The sequence below is a fragment of the Hydra vulgaris genome, chromosome 12, assembly GCF_038396675.1.
Source record: "Hydra vulgaris chromosome 12, alternate assembly HydraT2T_AEP".
Taxonomy (NCBI): domain Eukaryota; kingdom Metazoa; phylum Cnidaria; class Hydrozoa; order Anthoathecata; family Hydridae; genus Hydra; species Hydra vulgaris.
The window spans coordinates 35,702,501-35,722,500 of NC_088931.1; the positions used below are offsets into that span (position 1 = coordinate 35,702,501).

The window sequence follows — 20,000 nt, forward strand, 5'->3', positions numbered from 1 at the left end:
GGATTCTTGTCGGAGATTGAGGTACTAAATTTTTTTTTTATAAATTTAAAATTTTTTTGTTTGACATTTTATATTTTTTTTTTAAACATCTTCGCTTCCAACAAGGCTGCAAGCAGCCACTAATTAAAGTTGGAAGTTACTGTAAGAGAAAAGATGAAGATTGTAGAGCAAGATAACGATTGACGGACGATTTAAAAGATTGCAAATTATATGAATCAGGAAAGCAAGATGAAGGAAGCGATGTATGGTCATTCATGGATATATGGGTCATTCATCAAATCAGCTGTTGCACTATGTTTTTGATTTTTCTAGTTTTCATGTGTTAAAGAACTTATGAGTATTTTGAAAAACAGAATTTTTTGTTTTGCAAATTTGAAACTGCTCAGGGTTCTAGAGATATTCGGGTTTCAGTTTAGATCTTTTAAAGGTCAACTATAAATTTTTTATGAGTGATTCTGCATTCATTGTGTAAATATTTTGTTTTCTATCCCATTGCACTAAGCTTGTTCTCTTACACAGGTTTTGAAAGAATCATTCTTTTGCATAGCTTGTTATTAGTAAAAGACATTAGTAAGACAGCAGTATTTAGTGATTTAAACTGCTTGAAAAGTTTAATACATAACATAAGACGGTTTGTCTTCTTGTTTATAATGCAGTTCATGGTACACATAAAGACGGTTTGTCTTTTTGTTTATAATGCAGTTCATGGTACAAAAAAATAAAAATTAAAAGTTTATAGATATTGTGTTTCATTTTACTATAAAAATTTATTAAGTTTTTATAGTAAAATGTGTTTGTAATAAATTAATGTTTAACTAACTTAACATTCTAAATTATTTTAATTGAATTAACTTAATTAGTAATTAATATAATTAGTGTTTGATAAGACATTTTTACCAATATTGCTACTACTACAACTTTCAGTTAAAAAAAATTGTTTGACAAATAAACATTGACAAATAAACTTTAACAATCTTAATTGCACTGGTTACAAAAACTTTGAATCATCATTGAGTCTTTCCCTTCTTGCAATGACAAGTCTTTAGCAAAATCAAATAATTCATGGCAATTCATTAATAATTTTTTCAATCAATATTTTGAAATAAATTAACGACAATATTTTGAATACTAAAAAAGTTTTAAAATTATAAAAAAACAAGTAAATTGAAACATAAATATTTGTTAAAGTCTAAATAAAAGCAAAAAAAACAAACATACATTAATAAAAGTTTAATAAAGCTAAAAAACAAAAAAATTTATTAAAACTAAAAAACAAAAAACAAAAATATACATAAAAACTTCAAAAGGAACATATAAAAAAGTGAAATATTTTTTGTATATTAACATACAATATTAATTATAAATATTACTTTTAAAAAAAGTTAAACTTTTCTGTACCTTATTTAATAATTCTATTCTAATTTAAGAGAGTTATAAATTTTTTTGGGAGTTGTAAAATTATGAAAATAAAGCAGTTTAAAATTGACAACTTCGTTAGTCAGCTCCAATGACAAAAGACTGTGGAATTATAAAATGGTACAAAAATGAATTTTGTTTTAATATCTACATTATTTACTACTGTTGATAAACAAAATTTTTAAGTGAATTTTTTTTATCAAACAGAAATAAAGATTAAAGAACCCTTAAAAAATAGGTTTACAATTGTTTTAAAACACTTACTTACATTAGATTATTTTTGCAGGTCATATTCTCCTTATGGATCAATTTGGTCTTCAAATATGAAGTGTGAGGAATTAATTCTAGTAGTATAATTATTTCAAGTTTATTGTTTTACATTTTCTTTTATGTTTTAAATTGCATTTGAATTAAATATAGAGCTCAGATCATAGCATACTACTTGTAATGCACTACTTGTAGTGCACTACTTATTGTGTACTGCTTATAGTGTACTACCTGTAGTATTACTTGTTGTGTACTACTTCTAGTGTACTACCTGTAGTGTACAATTTGTAGTTTGTTACTTGTACTTATTGTTTTTGTTGAGGTAACAATGCATAGAAAGCATAAATGAAATAAAATAAAGTATTGCTTTGTTGAAGTAGGAATGCATAGAAAGAATAAATGAAATAAACAAAGGATGAAATTGAAATAAACAAAGTGAAATAAAATAAACAAAAAAAGAAGTAAAGATAAGGTGTTTTAATTCTTTTACATAAATTAATTTTCTAATCTCAATAATTAATTGATTTAGAATCTGAAAAAGTTGACTTTTAAGATAGAAGGTTTAATTTAAGCTCCTTAAATTAAATTTTTACTGAGAATTTTACCTTCTTATCTTTATACTACACAAGAAGTAGGCATTTTCAAATGAAATTAAAATTAATAATTATTTTTTAAATTAAAACATACCTTTCTTAATTCTTTTAATCATTTCTATAAGTTGTTATTTTTAAATTTTATTTTTCAACACAGTTTTATCAGTGCATTATTGTTAGATTTTCCAATTGCTAGAATCTGATGGAGAGTCCTTGAATCTGATGGAGATAGCATCCTTTAACCAATAAAAGTAGTTTGTTGTATACCATAGCATGCTAAATGTCATGGTTATTTGTTTTGATTTGCCCTGAACTTTTCCCTATTAAAAAAAAGACTATAAAAAGTCATTTTTAATAGTATATAAATATTAAAAGGTGTCATATTATCCAACATGTAAATACTATGTGCAACATGTAAATACTATGTTCAACATGTAAGTACTATGTTCAACATGTAAATACTATGTTTAACATGTAAGTACTATGTTCAACATGTAAATACTATGTTCAACATGTAAGTACTATGTTCAACATGTAAGTACTAAGTTCAACATGTAAATACTATGTTCAACATGTAAGTACTATGTTTAACATGTAAGTACTATGTTCAACATGTAAGTACTATGTTTAACATGTAAGTACTATGTTCAACATGTAAATACTATGTTCAACATGTAAGTGCTAAGTTCAACATGTAAGTACTAAGTTCAACATGTAAGTACTATGCTCAACATGTAAGTACTATGTCAACATGTAAATACTATGTTCAACATGTAAGTACTAAGTTCAACATGTAAGTACTAAGTTCAACATGTAAGTACTATGGAGTGTTTCATTGAAATTTATTACTTTTGTTACAGTAACTTTGTGGGTTTTTTGATCAGTAACTTTGTAATTTGACAAATTTGAATAATTTCACCGTTTGCTAGTTTTTTTTACATGAAATTTAGAAATGTTGTTACATATCTTTGAAATTCAATATTTTCAATGTGAAAAAAATTGAGTGGTTCTACATAAAGTTGGGAGCCTTTAGGTGACAAATTTTGAATATATAATTTGTTGAAGATAGTATGGTCTTAGTATAGTTTAATTTTTATGAAGTTACACTGTTATAACTTAATTCTTCCAAATTTAATAATTAAGATAGAAGAAGAAAGAATAAGGTAGAAGAAATTATTTAGTAAATAAGGTAGAAGAAGAAAGAATAAGCTGAAAGAAAAAATTTAGTCATTAAGATAGAAAAAGAAATATTAAGGTAGAAGAAAAAATTTTAATCTTTAAAATTTTAATTTTGATTCCCTAGTAAAACTCTATTTATCTAAATAAGAAAAATACTTATTTAATAAAAACTGAGCGTTTCATTTAAATTCGGTAGTGAATAGTGGTTCACAATCAGGTAGAATAGTTGTTCACAATCAAGTAGATTAGTGGTTCACATTGAAGAGGTTCTATAAAGTCTTTTGCAATTATCACACTTAACTTGTTTCTTCGTGGACCTTGTTTAACACGGTGATTTTTTGGAGTTTAGGTTTGAGAGTTTCAAATAAAACTAATTAAAAAAATGAGTTGTCTCTTTGACCTTAAGGCTTGGGGAGGTGAGTTTAATAAAAAGTAAATAAATAAACCTAAACAGATTATGATCTTCTTGTCCTACTATTAAATTTATCATTATAACAGAAAGGTTATAATTCTTAATTAAATATAATTATTAATTAAAGGTTATAATCTGTCATAATGATAAACAAGTCAAAAGTATTAAAAAGTCAGCATTGTGCATTTGATGGATGCAGTGTAAATGTATTGGATTTACTTTTATTGTTAAGTTTGAACCTGAGTCCCATCATCATAAGGTTATCATTTCTTGTTTCAAAAACCAAAACTCAGTTTCATATATTTTATCATTCAACGTTACATTTTTTTACTGTAACTGTTTCTTCATGTTAAAAAAACTTTTTTTTGTGTAGTTTTTTTTAATTAAACATTGGTGCTTTAAAATTCTATTTTCATGTTTTTGAAGTTTTCTTTTAAATGCTTTCTTGCACTTTAACTCTTTTTTGTTTTCTGTCAACTTCCAACTGGTTGCTTAGCAGCTTTGTTAAAAGTGAATTTGTTTACTTCCAACTGGTTGCTTGCAGCCTTGTTAGAAGTAAATTTGTTAACTTCCAACTAGTTGTTTGCAGCCTTGTTAGGAGTGAACATGTTTTAAAAAAAAATTACAAGCAAATGATCCATAACAAAACAATTCGAGTTGGTAATTATATTATTACCCAGAAATATGAAAATCATTTGTAGTGCTTGAACACAGTGGTTGCTTTAAATCTTGATTTGAATCAAATCTTTCTGAAACATTTGGAAACATTTGTAGTTGCCTGCAGCCTTGTTTGGAATGAATTAAAATATATATTCATATAGAAATAAAAACAAATGTTTAGTTTTCAATACATTTATTTCAAAGATTCATCATTTTAATCAAAAGCTACATATTAACAAAGTGTCATTGTTCTAATTTAACAAAGTGTTATTGTTCTAATTTTGAAAAGAATTAAAGTTAATTTTTAAAAATAAGAGAACAAAACACCTCACTAGCAAAAAGTAAACTTTAAAATAGGTGGCACTGGATTTTTTTAACACTTAATATGTTTCTATTAACTAGAAATGAAATCTTTATAGAAATTATTTGAAATTGAAGTTTTTAATGAGAGTTTTTAATTAGAATTATTTTCAGTATTATCTAGTCAATATAAATCTATTATGCTATGTATATGTGTAATAATATTACAATATCATTTTTGTTTTATTTTCATTTTCATTTTTGTTTGTTTTATTTTCTAAATTTTATTGTAGCTCACTCGCGTAGAAGACGAAGGGTAAAATTTACCTTCTAAACTGATTGTTTTTGTTAATTATTACTGTTTAATTTTATTTTACAAATTTTTTATTGTTTTTTGTTTGTTTGTTAAAATATATTTACCTTTTATTTTAAAGTTAAATAACCTTTCATTGGAAGCATTGCTTGATCAAGATGTGTTGTCGCAATGGTGTGAAGATATGGCAACACCACCAAAATGTTAGTTTCTATAAAATAACTTTTATCATTGATAAATTTTTGTTAAGTTATAAATGTTAATACTTAAATCCCTGCGCCTAAAGTATTTGTTTCTTAGATACCATACTTTACTATTACCATGGGGAATATAATGAATAATTAGTCTTCAAAAAATAACATTTTTGAATAAATCTCTCCTGCATGTGGAATAACTACATTGTGTACTATCAAAAATTCTTTTTGCATGTGGAATAATTCTCTACTGTATATGGAACCACATGAAATATTATGTGGATATTCCAAGGTTAAATTATCTATATTTTTTACTATTTTGTAATATTGGATTAGATCATTATGATCGCCTCTTTTTTCAAAGGTCGTTAACTTAAAGTTGGTTAGTCATGTTTCATAGTTATTCCCTTGAAGACATTTTGTTTGTGTTGCTTTATGTTGTATTGTTTCAATTTTTTTTATGTTTTATTCTAATTAAGTATACCACATACAATACATTAGTTAAGACGCATCTATGTCTAAGTTTTTAAATGAATGCTTTATTATTCCTAACATTTTATTACCTTTACCAGACACAGAATTAACTTGACAAGACCATTTAAAGTGGTTTGAAATCATAATTCCTAAATCTTTTTTAATTTTGGTCTCTGGAAGTTCAACTCTGTATTTTATACCAAATCATACATTGTGTATATACTTAGTATTTTTGCTACCTATATGCATGCGTTTACATTTGCTAACATTAAATTTTAATAGCCATAATTTTGACCATATCAATAATTTGTTTAGATCTGTTTGAGTCTTTTCTATATCAGAATATGATCTAATTATGTTGAATAGTTTTATATCATCAGCATACATTTTACACTTAGGCGATAATTCATTCGGTAAGTCATTTATATAAACAGTAAGCATAAATGGAGCCAAGACAGAGCCTTGCAGCACTCCACTTGTTACTGGAGACCGATTTAAAAATTCGCTGTTGCAGACGACACGTTGCACTCTGTAGTATATTATTTTAGTATATATATATTAGTATATATATTAGTATATATAGTAGTATATATATTAGAATATTATATAAAGTTGGGATACTCTAATAATTTTTCTTTCTTTGAAAATTAAACCGAAATTAAGTATAATATATAAGTATATTATTTATAAATTTATTTGATTTTAATTTATTTTAACTTTAATGAACATTATTATTATTATTATTATTATTATTATTATTATTATTATTAATGTTATTATTATTGATATTATTGGTATTATTGTTATTATTATTATTATTATTATCATTATTATTATTATTATTATTTATATATTCACTATCAATTTTAAAAGGTAATCAAAATATCTTTTCCAAGAATATAAATAGTAAAGAGAGTAAAAAGGTATTCATGTTTTTAAATTTTATTCATTAAGTATTTATGTTTTTAAATTTTATGTTAATTCATTAAGTATTTTGAAATTTAAGAACTGCTTATATAATTTTTTTTTTGGTAGAATGTGGCAAGAGTTTTGTTTGATGTCACAAATGTTGATAGTTTAAAAGCAGATAAATCTGACTCGATTATAGGTCTAAATACAGAATTTGACTATCCAAATATATCATCATCTCCAACACTGTTTCAAGACACGACAAAAAATAAAAATTGTTCGCTACTTGATTTAGATAGTAATAATTCTTTATGCATGTCAATGGAGCATGACAAAGAAAACAACTGGATTTCTTCCCCAACAATGGTTTTCGAAAAGGAGGATAAATACAGGACAAATAGTTCTTCAGTATTGAACTCTTTAACATTAGAATCTTTAACTCATACAATAAATGAAAAAGTGGAAGATAGTGACAAATTAAAATATAAATTAAAAAGAAAATTTTCTTTAAACGAAAACCTAAAAAGTGATAATGAAAATTGCTTTCTGTCACCTGCAGTTACAACCAAGCAAAAAATATCTCAGAAAATCTCTTATGAAATGAAAAGTAGATCCCAGTCTACTCCAATTGAAAAAAAAAAGTTGTTTTATACGTCTAAAGAATCTCAAACTAAAGAATCCCTAATGAATCCTTTTTATAACCTGAATGTCAGTAAACCCGATATTATGTTGTCTCAGGACTTTGCTCTCACTTGTTTTAATCAAAATGATGAAAATTATATTAAAAAGCATGAAAAACATAAAAGGAAATCTTATTTGAATTTGACCAATGAAATTTTTAGTTACTCTTCTAATGATAGATTGTTAAACAATTCAATAAATGACGAAAAACAATTTTTATCTCCTCCAATGATTGGTGGTTTTAAATCTAATTCCCAGTTTTTGTTATCAGGAATCTGGAATTGCTCCGATTTTTATGAAACACTTACGAACAATGTTGATTTAATTACAGATTTTAATGAGTCAAGCCCAATTCTTCATGCAAAAATTTCAGCCAGCCAGAGTGTTTACATAAATAGAACTCAATCTTTTAAAAATGAAAATGTAACTCCCAGTTCACAAGAACTTGTAAAAAGAGAAAAATATCCATGCTCAGTGACTATTCACAAAAATAACTTAGCTTACTCTTTAGATTCCTCCATTAAATCAATTTGTACAGACAATTACCATTTTGTACCACCAGTAATACAATCTTGCACAGTTGTTAATCAGACAATAGTACAGCCTTGCTTAAATCAAACAACATTACTTAACAACTTGGTACAAAATAATAATAATAACATCTCAATGCAGAGTGGTAATTCTATTTTGGTAAATAATGAGAATTTGAGAACAAAAAAGTTTTCATATCCAAAACATGAAAACAGATTTCAAAATACTCCACAAAAAGAAAATATAGACAATAAAAAAATGCAGAAATCGGGACTTAGAAAATCTATTAATTATAGCAAAAATACAATACTGCCAGATGGATTTATAAATATGGATAATCTTACTCAAATTTCTGCTGACGACATTAACAGCCAGAAATTCAATGGTGATACAATGTCTAATTCTTTAGACCAGAATTGTCCTGCTAAATTTTCAGAAAATATCAACCAAGATGCAAAAAAACAACAAGTTATTAACAAAATTGAAGTCAATTTATTAAGAGGTTTTCAACCTGGTTTTGAAACAAAAGTTAAAGGTTCTGATAAGTCACTTCAGGAAGCTGAAAAGTTGTTTCAAGAAGAAAGTAATAACATAGTTGAAGACACTTTGATGAAAGATTTTAATGGTTTTCAAACCGGTCTTGGTAAAAAAGTAGAAATTTCTAAAAAGTCACTTCAAGAAGCTAAAAAATTGTTTCAAGAAGAAGGTGATAACATAGTTGAAGATACTTTGATGAAAGATTTTAATGGTTTTCAAACTGGTCTTGGTAAAAAAGTGGAAATTTCTAAAAAGTCACTTCAAGAAGCTAAAAAGTTGTTTCCAGAAGAAAATAATAACATAGTTGAAGATGCTCTGATGAAAGATTTTAATGGTTTTCAAACTTGTCTTGGTAAAAAAGTAGAAATTTCTAAAAAATCACTTCAAGAAGCTAAAAAGTTGTTTCAAGAAGAAAGTAATAACATAGTTGAAGACACTTTGATGAAAGATTTTAATGGTTTTCAAACTTGTCTTGGTAAAAAAGTAGAAATTTCTAAAAAATCACTTCAAGAAGCTAAAAAGTTGTTTCCAGAAGAAAATAATAACATAGTTGAAGATGCTCTGATGAAAGATTTTAATGGTTTTCAAACTTGTCTTGGTAAAAAAGTGGAAATTTCTAAAAAGTCACTTCAAGAAGCTAAAAAGTTGTTTCAAGAAGAAAGTAATAACATAGTTGAAGACACTTTGATGAAAGATTTTAATGGTTTTCAAACTGGTCTTGGTAAAAAAGTAGAAATTTCTAAAAAATCACTTCAAGAAGCTAAAAAGTTGTTTCAAGAAGAAAGTAATAACATAGTTGAAGACACTTTGATGAAAGATTTTAATGGTTTTCAAACTGGTCTTGGTAAAAAAGTAGAAATTTCTAAAAAATCACTTCAAGAAGCTAAAAAGTTGTTTCAAGAAGAAAGTAATAACATAGTTGAAGACACTTTGATGAAAGATTTTAATGGTTTTCAAACTGGTCTTGGTAAAAAAGTAGAAATTTCTAAAAAGTCACTTCAAGAAGCTAAAAAGTTGTTTCAAGAAGAAAGTAATAACATAGTTGAAGACACTTTGATGAAAGATTTTAATGGTTTTCAAACTGGTCTTGGTAAAAAAGTAGAAATTTCTAAAAAGTCACTTCAAGAAGCTAAAAAGTTGTTTCAAGAAGAAAGTAATAACATAGTTGAAGACACTTTGATGAAAGATTTTAATGGTTTTCAAACTGGTCTTGGTAAAAAAGTAGAAATTTCTAAAAAGTCACTTCAAGAAGCTAAAAAGTTGTTTCAAGAAGAAAGTAATAACATAGTTGAAGACACTTTGATGAAAGATTTTAATGGTTTTCAAACTGGTCTTGGTAAAAAAGTAGAAATTTCTAAAAAATCACTTCAAGAAGCTAAAAAGTTGTTTCAAGAAGAAAGTAATAACATAGTTGAAGACACTTTGATGAAAGATTTTAATGGTTTTCAAACTGGTCTTGGTAAAAAAGTAGAAATTTCTAAAAAGTCACTTCAAGAAGCTAAAAAGTTGTTTCAAGAAGAAAGTAATAACATAGTTGAAGACACTTTGATGAAAGATTTTAATGGTTTTCAAACTGGTCTTGGTAAAAAAGTAGAAATTTCTAAAAAGTCACTTCAAGAAGCTAAAAAGTTGTTTCAAGAAGAAAGTAATAACATAGTTGAAGACACTTTGATGAAAGATTTTAATGGTTTTCAAACTGGTCTTGGTAAAAAAGTAGAAATTTCTAAAAAGTCACTTCAAGAAGCTAAAAAGTTGTTTCAAGAAGAAAGTAATAACATAGTTGAAGACGCTCTGATGAAAGATTTTAATGGTTTTCAAACTGGTCTTGATAAAAAAGTGGAAATTTCTAAAAAGTCACTTCAAGAAGCTAAAAAGTTGTTTCCAGAAGAAAATAATAAGTTATTAAAAAATAAACCAAAAGTTTCAATGTTTGAAAGTTTTCAAACTGATCTCATAGCCAATCAAGAAGTAGATGTTTTTAAAAAGTCTACTCAATCAGCAAATGAACTCTTGCAAGAACACAGTAGTAATGATGTAGAAAACAGTCCAGTAAATTCTCACCAAGTTGAAAAATTGGCATTTTTAAAAAAGCATAGTTCTTTAGGTAAAAACTGCTCAATAAATCAATCTTTTAGTTCAAAAACGGATAAAAAAAAAACCTCTTCTAAAAGAAATGATAGTATAATGATAAACAATCTAAATTGTGACAATGTTGCATATCAACATTCAGTTGCTATAGCGTCAGGAAATTCAACACCTTCTTTATCTTCAACATCATGCAATAAATTTTCAAAGGGTACTTATTTATTATACTTTTTGTTGATATTGTTTTTTATACTTTTTGTTTTTTTATTATATTTAGTTTCTTTATAATACTCCTAATATAATAAAAAAACACAACATAATAATTTTGAGAACAAAATTACTTATATTATATATACTTTTGTTATGAAAAAATGATTTTTGATTATACTATGATTTCAATAATTTTGTTTTTGTGATGTTTCTTACTAACCGATTTCTTTTTCAGATCATGAGCTTTTAACCAAAAATAATGTAAGTTTTTTGTTTTTTTAACCAAAAACAATGTAAGTTTTTTTGTTTTTTTTTTAACCAAAAACAATGTAAGTTTTTTTGTTTTTTTTTAACCAAAAACAATGTAATTTTTTTGTTTTTTTAACCAAAAACAATGTAAGTTTTTTGTTTTTTTAACCAAAAACAATGTAAGTTTTTTTGTTTTTTTTTAAACCAAAAACAATGTAAGTTTTTTTGTTTTTTTTTTTACATGCTAACGCTATAACTATTTTTTTTTAATAATATATATAGTTATTATGTGTATAATATTACATATATATTATAATAATGCAATATGATAGCTTAAATATGCAATTTCTTATTCTTGTTATGAAGTCAAAATTTAGTTAATAAGATTTTGTTTACCCTCAGATAAAACATGTGTCAAAACTACGAAAGAGAAAGATTGTGTTTTCTTCATGTGATGGTACTATTTTCAAATTTTCTATATTTTTTAGTCTTTATTTTTTTTAAAGTTGATAATTAACAACCCTCTCCCCACTCTGAAACACAAACCATGATGAGCAAATTTAGAGCTCAGCACTGCAAGGGACATGTTAGAAATTAAACTTGGAATTTCTTGCTTACAAAACAAAGTGCTCTAATGCTACATTATCATAAATTATCATAAATTATTTATATTGCTCTTTCTCTCATCTCTGCAGTTAAGTGCCTTAAGTGCGTTATTAGGGTGTGTAATGGGTGTTACATTATTGGCTTTTAAAAAGCCTAGATACATTTTTTTTTAAAAGAAGTTTTGATTTTACAATTGCAGTTTTGTTATAACAAAAAAAAATTAGCCTTGTTTAGTGAAAAAAAGAATCATACTGGAAAAATATAATGGCTGGATTTTGTGCATAGTTGATGTTTTTATTTTTTTTGTTCTAAGAAATAGTATAGCAGTTTTTTGTTTTTTTTTCTAGTAAAAGTAAAATCAAATAATGATTTGCTGAAGTCATATCTTTAATCACCTTCCAAGATTAAAAATTTAATCACTAGAAATAAAAAATATGGATGACTGATACGCATTTTTAAATTTTAAACTTTCTTTTAAATAGTCTTTGATTTTTTAAGTTTTAAAAAGTATGTATTTTAGTTGTTCTTATGTGAAAAATGTATTAGTTACCCAAAACTCTTTGATTCTTTATATTTTTTAATATGGATATGCTCTTACAATATTGCATAAAGTTTTAAAAGGACTAGGACTAGTCACAAATGATTTTTTATTATTTTGAAATTGATAAAATAACAAGACATGCATATTATTTGCACTTGTTGTAGACATACAACTGTCACCTTTAAATAACATATGAAAAGCGTTCCATATAGAGCATACAAGAGTAGCTATTAGCATCCTCATAAAAAGCGATAATTGACAATTATAACTTTTTTTTAAATTTTAACTTTTATTTGATTTTTTATTTTGGAGAAAATATGCTTTTTCTCAATTAAAATTTTTTGTCCTGAGTTTTTTGTCAATTGGGTATATTTATCATATTTCCACAGTTTCAAAAAAAATGATATTTTACTTTTATTTTAGATAGTTGCTACAGAATAACACATAAGTTATTTTCATATATTTTTTATTGTGATTGCTACACAATAAAACACATATGCGCAAACAAATACTAAAAAAAAAAAGCAATAAAAAGTCCTTTATTTTAATATAAAGAAAACTAAGATATAATCTTGTTACTTTTTAACTTTATTTGATTTTTTTAAATTTGTGTTGGTATAACATAATAATAGTAACTCCTGTGTAAATAATGGTTGACATTTTAATGCGGATTCACATCTGCTTATTTTTTATGCAGATGTGAACAGACTTAAAAAGTAATAAAATTGAAATCCTTTTTTAAAATTATTTTATCAGCTTATGAATATGATCGAGATGCTAAATTCATACTTCCATTACCAGCTGTAATCACATCACCAGATGATGTTTTTGACAATTGGTAAGTTACTTTCATATGAAGTGATTCTAATTTTGAGAATATGATTTTACTATTAAATTCTTTCTTTTTTTTTTTTATAGCAATACTACTAGCTTTGATGAAACTTTGAAACCATTGAAAAGTACATTTACAACACCTTTTAAAATGAACACCACACCTGCGCAAAATATTTCTTCATTTAAAAAGGAATCCGAAAGAAAATCTTTTTGCCCTTTTCAAAAGAAGAGAAAAGAAGGATTTCAAACTGTATGTACTATATACTTTTTATGTATGAAAATTAAAATATGCTAGCTGTCATGAACCATAAAATGGTAAATTTATTCTACACCTTTTCTATACTTATTCCTTACTGCAATATATTTTAGTAAGAGGTAGAAAAATAATTTAATACATATGTAAAAACTATACTTATTGTTTACTTTTTAAAGCTTTAAAATAAATTTTCTATTATATTTAACTTTAAAAAGCTTTTAAAGTTTCGGTAGATGTTGCGCGAATCACTATTTATCAACGAATTGTATATCAGTACCAGTCAAAAAACATGAGATGACTTAAATATGTGGAATAACGGACTTACCATGACCCCAGGGCCGTATTTAAGATTTTGGCGCCTGTGGGCAACAAAATTTTAGCACCCCTCCACCACTTTGCTTATAATTAAATTTAAAACTAGTTGGTAAGTAATACTACTAATACTAATTATAGGGATTTGTGGTGTCTGCATTTAGTATTTAAATAAAATAAAATAAAAGCTAATGCAGTGGCCTGGTAAATATTATTAATATATTTAAAAATGTAAAAAATAACAGAATAATATAGGTAATATACTAATAAAATATAAAATAAACATAAAATATATAACATATTATTAAATACATTATAATATATAAAAAAATTACTTCAGTTTTTTTTTCTTGCTAGGTAAAAAATAACAGAATAATATAGGTAATATACTAAAAGAATATAAAATAAACATAAAATATATAACATCCTATCAAATACATTATAATATAAAAAATCATTACTTCATTTTTTTTTTCTTCCTTGTTTTGCCGCAAATGTTTTTATCCCATCTGAGTAATTTAAGCTCTTTGTAAGAGTAGCTTCTATGTTAAGAACTGCAAGACTATTAAGTCTTTCTGAAGACATAGATGATCTTAAATAATTTTTTATTCTACGGAGTGTAGAAAAAGACCTTTCAGTTGAACAGTTGGAGGCCAAATTACAAAGGAACATTCTTAAAGCTACATCAACATAAGGAAAAATTGTAACTAATTGTTTTTCTTTTATAAATTTACTCATATCTAATAGGGTTTTAGGAGGGTTGGCGGTTAATTTTAATACACTTTGAAAATAAACACATTCATTTTCAAACGATTCATCTAGATCTTGTTTGTAGATAGTTTTCAATTTTTTTGCATCTTCATGTATTTTTGAAGGGTCTAGTTCATATATTTTTAAAATAAAGCTGTATTTAGATATTATACTGTCATAAGCAGATTTTCTTTTGTTGAGTTCGACTGTTAAATTGTCACATATGACATAAAATGTATTAATTTTAAAATTGTTTTGGCTATCAAATGTATGACCAGGATCATTGGATTCATCAAAATGTTTTTTTCGTTTTCTTTGTTTATTTTCAAATTCCGGAATTTTATAACAATTTATAAATTTTTCTTTTGCTGCGTCTTCATAGGTTTGAAACATTTCTCGTACAGATTTAACATACGCAACTAATGAATTATATAACTCTACTACAGTACTCAAATCTATTTGAACAGACTGTAATAGTTTACTAGTTTTATTAAATGTATGAAGTACATCATTCCAAAACTCGGTCATAAATGATGTTTCTAGTCTATTAAGTTGTCAAAGTAGTCCCTCAGCTTCTGACCTTGTAAGTGGTTTTTGTAGTTTATAATGTTTCAAATCTAATAATGCTTTTTTCACGCCAGCCCAATTTGTTTTCAAACTATGGCAAGCATCATAAGTTGCCAGCGATAAGTTGAAGATGAGAAATAAACATATAGGTTTTGGATAAATGAAAAAAAATTGTTTGCTTCTTCGCAACAACTATCAGCACACATTCCAATGAGATTTAGCAAATAAGCGGAACAGGGAACAAAATCAGCTAAGGAAATAACATCTTTATTTCTTGCTTGGACACCGGAATATATGCCAGACATATTTTTGTCGTTATCATAAGACTGGCCCCTAAGAAAACAAACATTTAAGTCATATTTCTTCAATATAGAAAATATAGCGTCAGTTAACGAATCAGCCTTATGCCCAGCATCGTCAATGAACCCAATAAAACGTTCCACTGGTTCTCCATTTGGTAATATATACCTTATAATAAAAGAAAGTTGATCAAGTTGAGTTATATCTGGGGTTGAATCAATACTATTTGAAAAGTATGTTGTCGCTTTGACTTCTTTAATTATTGTTTCTAGGACTTTTTCTGACATTATACTTATGAACTGCTCATAAGTATAAAAAGATAAATATGATGTATTTCCTTTACCAGGATTCCCATATTTACTTATATGCTGACACAAAAAAGGATCATCTTCTGCAACTAATTCCATTGCCATAATAAATATCATACTTTTCTTCAGTGTCTCTAAATGGTAATCCATGATTAGTTAATGACTTCACTACAGAACATACTCGAGTTAGCACATTAATCCAATAATTTGTCTCTATTTTTAATTGACGAGTAATTGTAGTGTCTATTCGGCCTAAATCAGTTGCCCGTTGTTTCATTTTGTATACACAAATTTTATGTCCTTCTGAGTTTTCATGTTTTATCAATTTTTCTGGATATTTCCAATTTGAGAATCCTTTTTTAGAAAAAACAGTCTAGTTTTCAAACAAATAACAAGGGATACAATACACTGATCCATTTGTTTCTGAGTAGGATAAATAATCTCGTTGGCATGTCTCTCCATTGACTAATACAGTTTTAAACCAATCTTTATTTAAGTACCTATTAAAAGTCCGATGACCTCCGGATTTATGTACAATGAGATTTTTTTTGGAATGTGTAAAATCTGCATTTATATTTTGGCTGAATCCATTTCTACAAATATAATCTCTTGTTTTCTCATCTAAATTTTTTAATCCTGGATCAGAACTAAAATTACCACAAATTAAAAAAAACAATAATTAATAATAATCACTATTTGCTATACCTATATGGCTATATGTTACAAATTTAAGTAATTTATTCTCTAATAATCTATTTAATTGATATTTATTTTTTTTAAACAACATTTATTGGTTAGGTTTAATTTTAAATTTTACTAATTTTACATAGGAGATTTACACAAGTCAAAAAAGATAAATAACTAAAATTTTTATACAAATTGTATATATTATAAAGAAATATTTAAAATATTGTGAAATTACTCACCCTGGAATATCACTGGAATCTGGTTTATGTAAAACATCGATATCCAGATTAATATTTCCAGTCTTATTGAGTGATACTTGACTACTTGTTTTCTTGGACAACATAACAGACTCAATTTCACTAAGTGCCTCTTCATTTTCTTCATTGTTACTTCTGAAAGGACAATAAAAATTGAAATTAATAAAATACTAAAACATATTCTTTTAATAGATCTCAGGCTAGTTTTTAAAACAATTAGGCACAATTGAAAATACTGGAATTTTAATTTATTTTTCATACAAGGTTGGTTCCAGTCAGCAATTATAAAATGCCAACATTATTTATAAATATGTAACTTATTATTATAAAGGAATATTTTAAAACATATGAAATTACTTACAATGGAACATCACTGGAGCCTGCTTTATGTAAATCATTAATATTTCTAGTGTTGTTGTGTGATACTTGACTACTTGTTTTCTTAGACAATACAACAGACTCAATTTCACTTGGTGATCCTTCATTTTCTTAATTTTTTTTTAAACCAACAAAGTGTATAATGAAGTTATTGTATTAATTTAGTTTTAACTAAATTAATATTAATTATTTTAAAAATGTATTAAATGTAACTAGAGAGCTAGATTATAAAACATAAAACTAATAACCGACAGTTGCTAAAAACACTTATCTTTTATTTCTTGTTTTGAAAAAAAATCAAATATTTTTGGAAGTTTTGAAATATTATTTTCAATTTGCAATTTTCTTTTTTTGTTTGCAGCTCCGCTAAGTTTTTTTTTTGATTCATTATATATCAATAATAAATATATTAATTATAACTATATAAGTATAAAATATTTTACCGTGACCGTGCTCGCCGCTATACTCATCTATGACGGAGGCCAAAATAATATTCCGCAGATTGGGAAACAAATAACAATTTACAATATTGTACAATTGTCAATTACCTAATATTTAGTATTTTGTATTATAATATTATATTTTAATATTAATATAATTTATAATTTTTCCGAAAACTTTTTATAGTCTCTGTAAAAATTTTGGCGCCCCCTTGACATATTCCAGGGGGGGCTATTGCCCCTCCGAACCACCCCTTAAATACGGCCCTGCATGACCCATATAATTATTACTCAATATTAATGTATTACTGGTCATGGTAAGTCAATTCCCCACCTACCATTTTAATAGTTACGTTTTATTTCAATAATTTTTAAAAAGAGCAAAATATAGAGCACGGTCACGGTAAAATATATTATACTTATATAGTTATAATTAATATATTTATTATTGATATATAATGAATCAAAAAAAAAAAACCTAGTGGAGCTGCAAACAAAAAAAGAAAATTGCAAATTGAAAATATTACAAAACTTCCAAAAATATTTGATTTTTTTTGAGTTAATGATTAACTTTCAATACTTAACAACTTCTGTAAACTTTTATAAAAAAAAAAGAAAAAAAAAGGGGATGAACCTTATTATTTTTTTCTTTAATAAGTTTCTATTAATTTTTTCTCAGGCCATCAGCAGCTTATTCCATAGATCATCCAGGTCATTTTTTAAAAAATCCGGAAAATTGTTTGGGTAAAATATCCGGAATATATTTTCCCTTATTGTCCTCTTAATTTTGCTTTTAGCTGAGTTGTTTCAAATTTTTTAATTTTAGTATGAGTGATGAGTGAAGTAGCTTAAAAAACAAATATATTACAAAAACATATTCCTAAACTTGTATATGTTGGAACTTGTACTTGTATGGAAAACATTTTGGCTATCCGGAAAAACAAAAAGTTAAGAAAAACCAGGAAATATCTAGAAAAAGATAATCCCTGTTATTAGGACTCTTGCCCTGTTAATTTTAAAGAAAATTTAAGTTTCCATGTAAAAAAAATTTTTTTTAAAAAAGAAAGTTGTCTCTTTAATGCATACACATAACCTATTACTAAGTACATTAAAGCCTTAAACTCTATCATGACATAAGCGCAACAGATTTTTAACGGCATTTTCATGTTTTTAAAAATCTTTTTAAAAATTCTCTTTTTTTTTTTTTACGGCATTTTTAACAGCATTTTCATGTTTTTAACGGCATTTTCATGTTTTTAAAAGTCTTTCTAAAAATTCTCTTCCTTTAGTTTGTTATAGTATATAATATCTTTATATATGATATGCATATAATATCTATAAACGTTTAAAATTATTTTACTTTGTATTCTAGAAAATTGGAAAGGATTTAAAAAAAAAAAGTAAGTGTTGAAACGAAAGGATTTAAACCCAGGCGAAGCACTTCAACAACTTTGGCATGCTATATTATTATCTTTTAACACTGTTTAATAAACAAAAGACTTATTAAACATTAAAAAACGGCATATAAATGCTTTACAAAAATTCATATAAATCAAAATTAAGCAAATATTGCCGCAATAAAATTTTTAAGTAAAAGTAAATCTCTAACATTTGATACAATTTTTAATAATTTATATAATTTGAAGTTTACGTTAGATATTTGCATAGTCTTCCACACAGATTAAATATGAATCTATAATGTGTTGAAAAATGTTTAAAAAACAATATTAATTTTATTATTTAAGTTTACTTTCATTACAAAAATCATAGAAAGCCACATGACATTCCATTTTTTTTGTCTTCAAAATGTGGTTACCTTAATATATAATAATACCTTTAATAGTTTCACTAATAAAGCTCTTAAAGCGGTTGATGACTTGTTTAGAAATATTGTAAAAAATTTTGCAACTTTTTTATTTTATTTTGTAAAAGTTATAACTACTTTTTATAACATTTTTAATTAATAAACATTTATTTTAAATAACAATAAAAGTAGATAAATATCACATATCAAATGGCTCATCTTTCAAGGAAAAAAAAATCATATTGAGTCCAGAGATTCAGTTTGTTTTTGTCGCTGTAATAAAACAGACAACTACTCTCTTCACAGTATGCCATCATTGGTGACACTAGTTTGAGACTATGTACACGAAGGATTCAGTTTTAATATAAATGCATTTCCCACTGGACTTTGTTGCTGTTGCAAAAATGCTCTCTATGCCAAAAAGCTTATTATATTTTATAAATATTTTATTATATTTATTAAATTTTTTCTAAAATATTTCACTAAAAATACAAACAATCTTGTTCACAGCAAGGAAAGCCTGTAAAAATTATAGAAGAGGTTTGGAAAAGCGGAAGAGAGTTACTTATAAAGGTAGGAAGGGTTGCTCCAACTGAGGATCAATGCTTATGTCCAATTTGTTGTATGTTATCAGACAAGCGCAGCCACAAGATTTTTAACTTAAGAGTATATATCATTGAGTCAAATGAAAATCTCTGCATTGAAAGATTTAACTCATTCTGTACAGATTGTTTTCAACTAGTTGGAATAGGCATTAGGCACCCATGCACGAGAACATCAGCTGTTTAAAATGCCAAGAAGTTTTTTTCTTTCCAAGGATGAAAAGATGTCAAAGCAAATAACCTCAGCTGTTTTAAAGTTTCTAGTTGAGGATGAAATTTCGTTATCCACTGGTAGGTTTTTATTTATTTTCTTATTTATTTATAATGACTTTTTGCAATATTTTATTC

At 25.8% G+C, this 20,000-nt stretch overlaps 1 protein-coding gene across 1 annotated transcript in view; it reads left to right on the forward strand.

The window, feature by feature from the left end:
- The window catches only part of LOC101237032 (breast cancer type 2 susceptibility protein homolog), a 92,483-nt gene that overhangs the window by 729 nt on the left and 71,754 nt on the right, over nt 1-20,000 (forward strand). The window contains exons 2-11 of the mRNA XM_065813097.1: nt 1-21; nt 1,703-1,746; nt 5,121-5,143; nt 5,262-5,343; nt 6,682-6,731; nt 6,844-10,762; nt 10,997-11,022; nt 11,413-11,467; nt 12,914-12,995; nt 13,076-13,241. The exon at nt 1-21 is cut by the window's left edge and continues 139 nt beyond it. Of these exons, the coding sequence (XP_065669169.1) occupies nt 1-21; nt 1,703-1,746; nt 5,121-5,143; nt 5,262-5,343; nt 6,682-6,731; nt 6,844-10,762; nt 10,997-11,022; nt 11,413-11,467; nt 12,914-12,995; nt 13,076-13,241 (4,468 nt within the window). The remainder of the gene's footprint in view (nt 22-1,702; nt 1,747-5,120; nt 5,144-5,261; nt 5,344-6,681; nt 6,732-6,843; nt 10,763-10,996; nt 11,023-11,412; nt 11,468-12,913; nt 12,996-13,075; nt 13,242-20,000) is intronic.